Source organism: Austrofundulus limnaeus, unplaced genomic scaffold, assembly GCF_001266775.1.
Source record: "Austrofundulus limnaeus strain Quisiro unplaced genomic scaffold, Austrofundulus_limnaeus-1.0 Scaffold0, whole genome shotgun sequence".
Taxonomy (NCBI): domain Eukaryota; kingdom Metazoa; phylum Chordata; class Actinopteri; order Cyprinodontiformes; family Rivulidae; genus Austrofundulus; species Austrofundulus limnaeus.
This window is the reverse complement of record NW_013952402.1, coordinates 8,421,926-8,432,677: the sequence shown is the minus strand read 5'-3', so window position 1 is coordinate 8,432,677 and position 10,752 is coordinate 8,421,926. Positions and strand designations below refer to the sequence as shown.

Here is a 10,752-nt window from a genome sequence, read left to right as displayed (position 1 = left end):
GTGTGTGTGTGTGTGTGTGTGTGTGTGTGTGTGTGTTATCTCACCACAGAATTTATTACCACAACCTTTCCTTCTGTCCAAGAGGCCTTTTTATTTTTTTTAGTTTGAGAGGCATGTCCTTTGAGGCTAAGATTCATGTTTGGTGTCCTTRTGCAGTGTTTGTTCTCTGAAGTGTCTTCTTTGAGATCTTGGTAGCTTAATTAAGTTCATTGTCACAACCTTGGGGACGAATTTCGTTATTATTCTGGAAGAAAACTCTGCAGAACATCAAACTTTGGACAGAGATACTCAACAGGATAACAGCTATGTTCAACTGCAAAGCAATAATTTGATATTATCAATAGGCAGACCTTACTTTGAATGAAACCATAAAATACTCTGAATAATCTAACGCCGTATTTATGGAAGACAGTATTCATGTGTAATGGTTTAAATGATAGAACTTTAACAGATGTTTTAGATGAAAGGAAATATTGTAGTGGCAGAAAATGTAGGCATGAGTCATTTACTGGGCTATGATCTTTAAATATAAATGGAATGTTTTAAATTTCAATTGCTTAAACACTATAAAGGCAAATTTTGATATAATATTTCCATTCATATACCAAATGTGGAACAAACTGTATCCATATTGAAAGAAAGTAGTTAGACTTAAAAAAAGAGCATAAAAGTTTCYTCTTTTCACCTTGTTTCAGTCACCTCCCATGATTTATTTTGCAAGGTTTGTTTTTCTTGGCCTCCTCAGCTGTAGTCTAACATCGAGACTTTGTTTGCCGATTGCCTTTCACCTGTTGTTCATTTGTCTTTGGTTCCCTCAGAACATATCCTGCCCGCTTTTTATTTGTTCACTGCCAGCTCATTGTCTAAACTCTCAATACTTGTCCTCAGCATGTGCCCCTGGGTTTTCTGTTACTCTGATCAGCAACCGACACCAAAAGGCGAAGGAGGAGAATGTTGTTTCCCATGTATCTGTATGGGTCTTTGTTCCCTTGGAGTGCTAGCTAAATATCTCATGTACAGCTGGATGTATTTGAATGAAACTCACCAGAAAGTAATCAGTGGATGCTCCTCTACAACTAAATAACTTCTGGAGTCAACCCAATTCAAGATGGCTGCACCTGCTAATCAACTTTAGCCAACACACTAATGGCTAAAACTCGGTCATTTTTACAGATGTTGAGCTAATATTTGGTGTGGTCAAAGCTTAGACTCATTCCAACCGTATACTCTGTGCACTTAAAGATCACTTAAGATTTCACAAAATGTTTTGATGGTGCAGAATGTTAATTTTAGAGTTTAACCAAGTAGCTCTACGTCTGTCATTTTACTACAAAATATTTTATTTTAAACCTGTTTAAACGTATCAATTACATTTTTTATGGTTTTGTGAAACTCTTGAGAGACTTGCATTTCATAACAGCATATAGAAAGAGAAAAAAGGAGTTTGGCTTAGTGGAACTTTTTTGGGTTGTGCAGCGTCTTGGGAAGTGTAGGAGGTTGACGTTTTCTTCCTTTTTCCTCTTGAACTTTTGTGTCTTTTCTTCCACATCCTTCCTTGTGCACAGCCTACGTTTGACAGTGAGGTGAAGCGTCGCCCCAAACTGCTGATCCACAGGCAGGACGGGCGGGGGTCAGGACACCACCTCATCACTCATGACATCTTTTTTGTGTTGCAGATCTACCCTGCGTCACTCCAGCTGGTGGTACGTGCAGAAGGTGAAGAGCTGACCCTGTTGCTGGAGAAAAATGAGTGAGTTTTCCGGTGATTCACGTTAATTGTCTATTTAAGTTTATTATGACTGCTGGGACAGAGAAAATTACACTTTTATATGCTAATCACACACGGAGCCAGAAGATAAACCCATCCTTCCCTTCCCATTAATGCTTGTGTGAGCTATTTTACATTTGAGAGGGAGGGATTTTAAATGTCTGGGCTATAGTGTATTCAAGGAGGAAGAAATAATATGTCCCATAGTGATGGGTCTTTTTTTATGGTTTACTCGCCACGAAGCACAGAGAGATGAAAGCTGATAAAGAATAAGGCTGAAGGAAGCTCTGAGGACTTATTTACCCTCCCTCTCCTCTCATTATTTTTCTTTCTTCTTTGCTACGAAAAATAACATGATCAACTGTGAAATGAGRGATAGGAATCATGTAGAGTTCACAGTTGTGTTTGTCTATGTACTCGTGCAAAAACTGTGTCATATCGCTGCAATAAAAATGGCTGTAAAGACAAAAGAAAACCCAGCTTTTATGTTTGGGGACCTTTTCAGACTCATTATTTTAAGTTTTCAGTGTGTTAGTGGTTTTTTTTATTATATTCTGGGGCTATGAAAACAATTTAATTTTATTGATCGCCATTAAAAGGTGATAAGGATTTTGCCATGTATTTACAGTACATATGTGTCTGTCAGGAGTATGTCATGAACCACTGGATGGTTTTAATACTTGCAGAATGTGGTCTTTGATTGATCTTCTACTGATTAACCTTTGGGGTCAATCCAATTCAAGATGTTTGCCATAGCTAACTGACCTGGAAAAATTGTTATAACCAAGTCAATTTTTACAAATATTTATTAAAGTTCAGTCTGGTAGGAACTGAGAATACTCCTCAACACATCTTGCAAGGGTCACATAATGGGTCTGAAACACGAGAGGCGATGCCACTTCCTCTCCACTTACTGTATTTCCTATGAAAATTGTGCGATGATGTGACAATCACGCCAAGCAACTACCAAAACCCATTCAGGTGAGCTCGTACCCATTGCCATGCACGGGCTTGCGGCGTGACACAAAGTTGAAAAATTTTCAACTTTTGTCTCATGGCACTTGAACCAATCAGGGAGTGTTTCACTGACTGACCAATGAGCAGACAGTATGCTACACACTGCAGTCACCAGCCACTTTCATCATGGAGAAAAACATTATTTTAGTTGTGTCCAACTTTCCTATTTTACTGTATAGGACATTTAACAAAATAATTACTGAGACAGGTAAAGGCAACCTTATGGGAAGTTGTCCGGTAAGTTTTCTGCACATGAATTTATATCTTATCAAGTATTTTTGTAATAATAAAATCAAATAATAAATAAAATAAAAATCATAAGTWAACAAAATAATCTTGCAGATCGCTGATAAAATTTGCAAGAAGCAAATGTAAATGGACTGTACTTATATAGCACCTTTCTATCCATCCAGGACACTCAAAGCACTTCACACTACAGACATTCACCCATGCACACACACATTCACACACTGATGATGACAAACTACATTGTAGCCACAGCTACCCTTGGGCACACTGACAGAGGCGAGTGTTGCGCCTGTGCCATGCACAGGCGCAACCGGACCCTCTGACCACCATCAGTAGGCAAGGCAGTTAAGGTGTCTTGCACAACGACTGAGTGGACGGGGATCGAACCGGCGACCTTCCGGTTCCAGGATGACTCCCCTAACCACTCCACCACAGCCGCCCCAGAGCCAATCAAATTTATTTTAGACCCGTGACCCAAGAGTGCAATTTGCAACGCTGCCATTCCTATCAAGTCCCTTGTGTTGAGTTTCACCCCGGTGACAATGACTGTCACCTGTCGCTGCCATTTGTCTGGTCTCAAGCCGGCAACGCTGGCTGATTGCTGGTATGGCAAGTCATTGTCAACCAGATGTGGGCCAGGTCTGGCAATGTCAACAATGTCAATGTCAACATAAACATCTTTTTACCAATTTGTAAATAAAAAGTTTCTGCATTGCTAAATATACTTTGCCCTCCTCTGTCAAACTAGAATGAACCAGTCTGGGAGATGGAGGGGTGTGGGGCGTAAAGTGCCACATTAAAACAAGCTGCCTTAAGACACACCTCAGATAAGGGGCTTGTAAAATTACAATGAGGAGGAATTCAGATGAAAGCATTGCAGTTTCACTTTATATAGACCCCAACTGAATGATTTAAACGTAAAAAAGAAGGATTATATGTCTACTTTAACGATTTGCAGGAAAAATAATGTATTTATTATAAACCCCTGCCCTGTCCTCTTATTCAYAGCAGAGTATGCCCTGCCAACAGTCACAATTCAAAGTACTGCCAAAGGTACCTAATCATTCTTCTTTAAAAACCCCTTTCAAGACTTACCCTTTCAGCCCATGCTCTTCTTGTGACCCGAGGTGACCGCAGCATCAGCTGTGAGTCATTGGTGACCAGCCATCACCGGGGCTTTCTGCCATTTCCATCCGGCCTCTTTGCTGTCAGAACAGATGTGTCCTCTGATACCGCTTCACCAGTTCAGCCAGCGAAGAACAGGTGGTCTCTGACCCCTACGTGTTTGTTGTGGCGTGGRCGCATCCGTTTTAGTCTGGGGCAAGAGGAAAAGATGAGGGCGCCTGACACTGAAAGTTAAGAATGGATTCCGGGCTAGTGAAGTTTGTTGCTGTAAATTTGCTGCAACTCAAAGTAAAAGAAAARAGAGAGAGAGAGAGAAAAGAGAGAGAGAAATCTGATTTCCACCTTCTGAGGTATGCTGAATGCGGAATGTTTTGAAGTTGACGTTCGGGGTAGATAAAGAAAGAGCAGTGAATAATTCCACTGTGATCTAGGAGTATGACTGCAGATCTGAAACGYTCACTGAATGACATGTTTTCAAACGCTGAAGCTTCTAAAGTGACAAAACTCAGCTTTTATTTGGAGCTTTTGAGGTGTTTATAATCAATAGATGCTCTCAAACACAAAGACGCTTTTACGCTATGTTCCCTTTAAGTAAAAATAAATAGTTTTCACACGGAAGATTTGCTGCGAAAAAAACAGAAAAATAAAAATGTTTATTTCATAAGAAATTGTTAGTCAGGCTAAAAGGAAATTTAAACAAAGAGCTTGTGTCAAAATATAGTATGTTGGGATCAGTCTCAACAACTACAACACCAAATTTTACCTCAATCTTTGTAAATTTGACTGAGTTATAGACCAAGTGATAGGTGTTCAGTACAGTGCTCTAGGTTCAATATGCACGTCCATAGAAGTGATAGATGGATATCGTATTGAACGATTGCATGTATTGTTGCAGCTCAAAAAAATAGATGAATTGTAAGCTTAAAAGTAAAACTTAAAATCTAGTCCCTCTGAATAAAGACAACCAGCCTGAAACCAGTATCCTCAACATCCAGGGTCTCATCTGGTTATATGCATAATAGCCTTGATAAATATAAATTCAGAATTTTTGGTCTCCTCTTGCGGATACTCCTGTGTTTACCGTAACCTTTCACTGTTATGCCGACGATCTGCAGTTGTATATGCCTTTTACATTTGGAAACTGTGCAGGCTTGTCCATACGTTTCACCCCCCCTCGGACGTTTACCTGTGTAATGACCCTCAAAAATCACACGCGAGGTTGGGTGGTTGGGGGCGGTTTGTGTGCAAGGGGACGTGGAAATAACAAAGCCTGCAGCGTAAAGGAGCAGGAAAAGGAGGACAGGAAGGGAGAGGTGGAGAACTTAGTGGCAGAGCGGGTTGGAGAATGGTTATTTAATGGTATGTAATTTTTTTATGTCCTGCAGGCTCTGAGACGTAGAATAAATTTGAAGCTGAGTTTTTGAGAAAAACCGTGAGATTGCCCTATACGTCCAAATACCTGCTAAATGAGAGAAAATCTGTGTAATTTACACAGTCTGTACAACTTGACAATTATGTCTATGTTAGAGACCTATCTTTCATCAATTAGGGGTCGGTTATCTAAAAATTTCCTGCTTCTCAATGTCGATAAGACAAATTTAATGGTCATCGTTGATGATCACTTGACTCAAAGCTTTACCTTGTAAATTGATGATTATGTCATAAACTGCAGGGAAAAGGTGAAGAACTTGGGTGTATGGTTCGACCCTCTGCTCTCTTTTGAGTCTCATTTAAAAGAGATAACAGGGACCACTTTTTTTTATCTTAGGAGCATCCCAAAAATTCGACATGTACTGTATTATCATTTGAAAATGTTGAGGTCCCTGTCCACGCATCCATGTCCAATAATTACTGTAATGCTCTCTCTCTCTCTCTCTCTCTCTCTCTCTCTCTCTCTCTCTCTCTCTCACACACACACACACACAGAATAAAAGTTTTAGAAATCTACATATGGTTCAAAATGCAGGTGCTCGCATTTTAACCAAAACCAGGAAATATGAGCACATTACTCCTGATTTGTCATCCTTTCACTGGTTGCCATGTCAGGTTCAAGCAGACCTTGAAGGTCTTGCACTTACAAGTCTCTAAATGGTCTGGCGCCTTCCTACCTTTCTGATCTTTTGCACCTGTATGTTCCACCTCATGCTCTCTGATCTCAGGGCACTGGCCTTTTAAAAATTCCTAAAGCCCGAAAAAAAAAAAAAAAGCAATAAATAAAACTCACGGAGAGCACGATTTTTCCTTTTGTGCCCCATCATTGTGAAACAATGTCCCTCAAGACATCAGGCAAGCATGTTCTGTGGAGGTTTTTAAAACTAAGCTAAAGACACACTTGTTCACCCTGTCTTATGTGCCTTAATTTTTTATTTGTAGTTGTTTATCTCATTTTAATTGTTCAGCATTTTGTTTGAAAGTGCTTTATAAATAAAGTTTATTATTTTAATTGTTATTATAGAACAGGACAGACTTCAATACATGATTCATTCATTCATGTATTCATTCATCTTCATTTCATTAAAGAACAACCTGACCAGAGGACTTAATTATTTTTCTATTTGGTTTTTCTTCCTGGATTACTGAGATGTATCAGGACAATGCGTTGAGTTGTTATAGTGATTTTCTCAATAAGTAATATCAACTGTAAAAAAATAAATATATAAACAAAACAAAACAAAAAACCCTAAAGTAGACCAYGGCATAATCCAGCATATTCTCACTCCCTAGTCATCATTTATGGATGCTTAGTCAGGCTCCCTCTGCATCACTTATTGACTCATCGGATATCCCCCCTCTTATCATTAATTGAGAGACATGAGAATGAGTAGGAGGACCCGTTTTCATATTTTTGAAAAACACACATTGTGCTACAACTAACTCAGCCCTAACACTCACCATGGCCCATTAACTTTAACTTAACCTCTATCAACCCCAAACTTCAAACATCTGACCTTTCTACCGAAGCCTAAAGAGTAGCCCTGGTTCCTAAACTTAAACACAGACTCTAAACCTAAAACCTAATTCCTGTTTTGCTGTATTTGTCAGATAACCCAGTGTTTTCCAACCCTGGTCCTCGAGGCACACAGCCCTGCGTGTTCTTCTTCTTCTTTGTTTTATGGCGGTTGGCAAACAACAGAAGGTGTGCATTACCGCCACCTACTGATATGGAGTGTGGATCAAAATACTTTTATTTTATGTTGCTTATATTCTTTGTTCTAATTTTGTTTTTCTAAAAAACTAAAACAAGTTGTATCCTTTTACTTCTGGTTCAGCCCTGCATGTTTTAGAAGTTCCCTTGCTATGACACACCTGATTCAGATGATTGCAGTTCAACAAAAGCCTGCTAATCAGTTATCAATTTAAATCAGCTGTGTTCAAGCAGGGGAACATCTAAAATGAGCAGGACAGTGTGCCTTGAGGACCAAGGTTTAAAACCACTGAGATAGCCTATATACGACAACAACAAAACAAATCTCCTGAAATTCTGCTGTTTTCTGGTTTTAGTGCTGTTCTATGATTTTCAATGCCCCCCATTAAAAAAATACTAAAAATTCTGGAGGCGCCACTCACAAACGCACAGGCTTTCTCTTTCAGCAACAGGCAATAATTATGCATTAGTAATTGATCTGAATGCAGAGAGGTACCTCTTTGTGTTATATCTTGTTTAAATTTGTTAAGCTCACGCTGTGTGTTGCATTGGCAGTGTTGCAGAGCACACCTGTTCCAGCACCAGTGTGAAATGATCTTGGCCCTCACTAATATAAACACACTACTAGAGCCAATTAATAAACTGCTGTTTGCGAGCCCCTTGGCAGTATCACAGGAAAACTTGGCACCAGTGAAACAAGTACCGATCTACAAGGGAAACTAATCAGTTGAGGTTCACTATGTGTGTGTTTCACTTGTAACACTTTTTTAGCCTGAATGTAGGCTCTCTTTTTTTGTAGATTTAAGTTTATTGCACACTAGTCTGAGTTTTATGTGGTTTGTTTCCCTCAGTGGTAAATGCCATCTTTTTTTGCTCCACAGCCAGCTCAATGCGTCTGAGTAAAAGAGAAAAAAAAAATAAAAATAATGGAAGAGGTTTAAATGAGAAAACTTCCTCGTAATTTAAGACTTTCTCTCTCTTTAACAGGGTAACACCAGAATAAAGTATTGTGCGCAGCTCCAGTTTGTAAAAGCTGGAGCCAGAGAAGTCTCTTCAGAGTAAATGTTAATAGTCTTTTGCACTCTGTTAGCTTTGATTTAGGCTTTTTGTCAKCTCTGAACCCAAACAGCAGGAAGTGACTCAGATCAGCCCTTATTTTATGTCATTACCTATTATTATTTTTTTCTTTTTTTTTCCCCATGTGCCAGATAAGCCAAAATTGGTGGCTTAACAAAAAGAGCATTTGTGCCCATTTCCATAGAGTCATGGAAATAGCCGTGTCACATTTAATGTTTTAGCCTTGATGTATTGTACAGTACAAACAAAGCAGGACAGACTTGTGCCAGCAGCTGCAGCTTTGCGGTAACGCATTGATCAGTGGCACGGTTGGCCAGCTTGAAATGATTAATAGTGGTCATACGGGACAATTCACATTAGTCTTGATTAAAGACTTCAATAACATCGTCTGGGTGACCAAGAAGCCTGCGTGTGTTAAGAGTGTTTGAGGAAACGGAAAGAGGGAGAAGTGGCAAAGATATACAGCTAGGCCTACTTAGGAAAGTTTAGATTAATCATTTCTGTTCTCTAAGGCTTAACAGTATTTAAAATTGTTCAGTGATAATATAATACCTGTTTAGTTTGAAATATGGATCTAGTTTTCTGGTGAAATTTAAGGGAAGAAAACATTACCCAACCACAGGAGGATATCTTTCTTAATTTCAGCTGCAGCGTTAGGTTATTATTATTTTTTGTCCTGTTTTATTAAAATTTTGGTTGCTGTAAATTTTAAAAATGGGATATGCTTTGGCCATAGTATTTATAACAATACATATTTGTAGCTTGATATTTATAAATGTCTAAAAATAAACAATATTTATGGTTAAATTAAACTCTTGCACCCATGTAATAATTCAAACAAAGTTTTGCTCGATATAAAGTTTTTACAAAGACAGCAGTGCAATTAAACATTTGCATGTTGTGATAACTAATGGTAAAAATCTAAGAACTGTGTGTAAAATAAAATCCCTTACTAATGACAGCCCACTGTTAATTAGTGGGCTATTTTTATTATTAGAATATGCAACACTGAAAGGGCTTTCTTTAAAAGCCTATATGTTGAAACTAATTTCAAAATAAGAAAAATAAGGTATTCAAATGATGAAAAGAAAATTTTAAAATCAGTTTATGTACAGCTAAATAACTATTATTTGATATAACTTATAGTACTTTGTGCTGTTCTATTATTTAAGTGACTTAAAATACTTTGAGTTAGTCACTTTAACACAATAATAATAAACTGTAACATATTGTGACTCTGTGATATCTGACTTGTGAAAATAAATACTAAGTAATGTTCTCTTTTATAATAATAAATAGATATGTTTTTCTATTTTAAAATGCATGTTTCCTGTGTTACACTGCAAGCTATCGAGTTTTTAGCGCACATAATATTTATATTTTTATTGCGGTTCACTGTGGTCCTTTAAATATGCAACAAGTACAATACTCCCTTCTCAGCTGTTTTTCTCCCTTAATGCAGAATAAGCTGAAGTGTCCAGGCTTTAACCAACTCTCTGCACCATGTGTTTCCCAGTGAGAACATTTCCTTTCATTCTTCTGTGGCAGGAAAGAAAAGAGGAAAGAGCCCTATTGAAACCCACGGCCACATCTAAACAACATCATTATGTTTCTTTTTTTTCTTTTTTCTTCAACAAAAAAATCCCCATAGCAACATCCTCAGTGTATTTCATGGAAATGAAGATGCACCCCCATTTCAATAACAAAGCTGACAATGCCAGCACATCTCTTTGTGTGTGTCATAGGGTGGTGAATATTGATAGTCAGTCGGTCCAATGAGGTCTTTGAGTTTTTAGCCGTAGCGCCAATAATCCAAGGACTCTAATTAGTTTTTTTCTTTTTCTGAGAGTATGAGAGAAGATGAACTGAATGTGTGTCTGTGCTTCAGCTGCACTGCTTAGGATAAAAAAAATTGGCTGCTTGTTGTTTTTGTGTCAGCTTTGATGCGTCATCAAGTTGGTAAAGAAAATGTGTAACAAGTCTGTGTTAATGTGTTTGCACACATTTCTAAAATAATCGCCTGGCGGTTCTTGAAGGAATGCATGTGTCTGCCACCTTTCTTGCCAGTTTTTTTTAGATTAATTTTATTGTATTTGTTTATTTATTTATTTCCTTTTATTTACACGGGTAATCTCATTGAGACCGGCTGTTTCATTTACAAGAGAGACCGTGACACAAACACATAACATCAGTTACGCAAAATCATAAAACATCATATTGGTATCTTATGTTGGCATTTAAAAGAGAGAAAAGTTAAACTAACCTAATCAAAAAATAAATAAAAAAAATATGTTGTTAAATGATGGATTTGTGACCATTTTGGTCTAACCTTGATAATACCACTATGCAGATGATTGGTTTGTGTTTGGAC

General features: G+C 38.0%; 1 protein-coding gene across 1 annotated transcript in view; it reads left to right on the top strand.

Annotated features, from left to right (window-relative positions):
* The window catches only part of adam12b (ADAM metallopeptidase domain 12b), a gene marked incomplete in the record, with an annotated part of 110,038 nt that overhangs the window by 20,421 nt on the left and 78,865 nt on the right, over positions 1–10,752 (top strand). Inside the window, 1 exon segment of the mRNA XM_014001941.1 lies at positions 1,677–1,750. Coding sequence (XP_013857395.1) covers positions 1,677–1,750 — 74 coding nt within the window.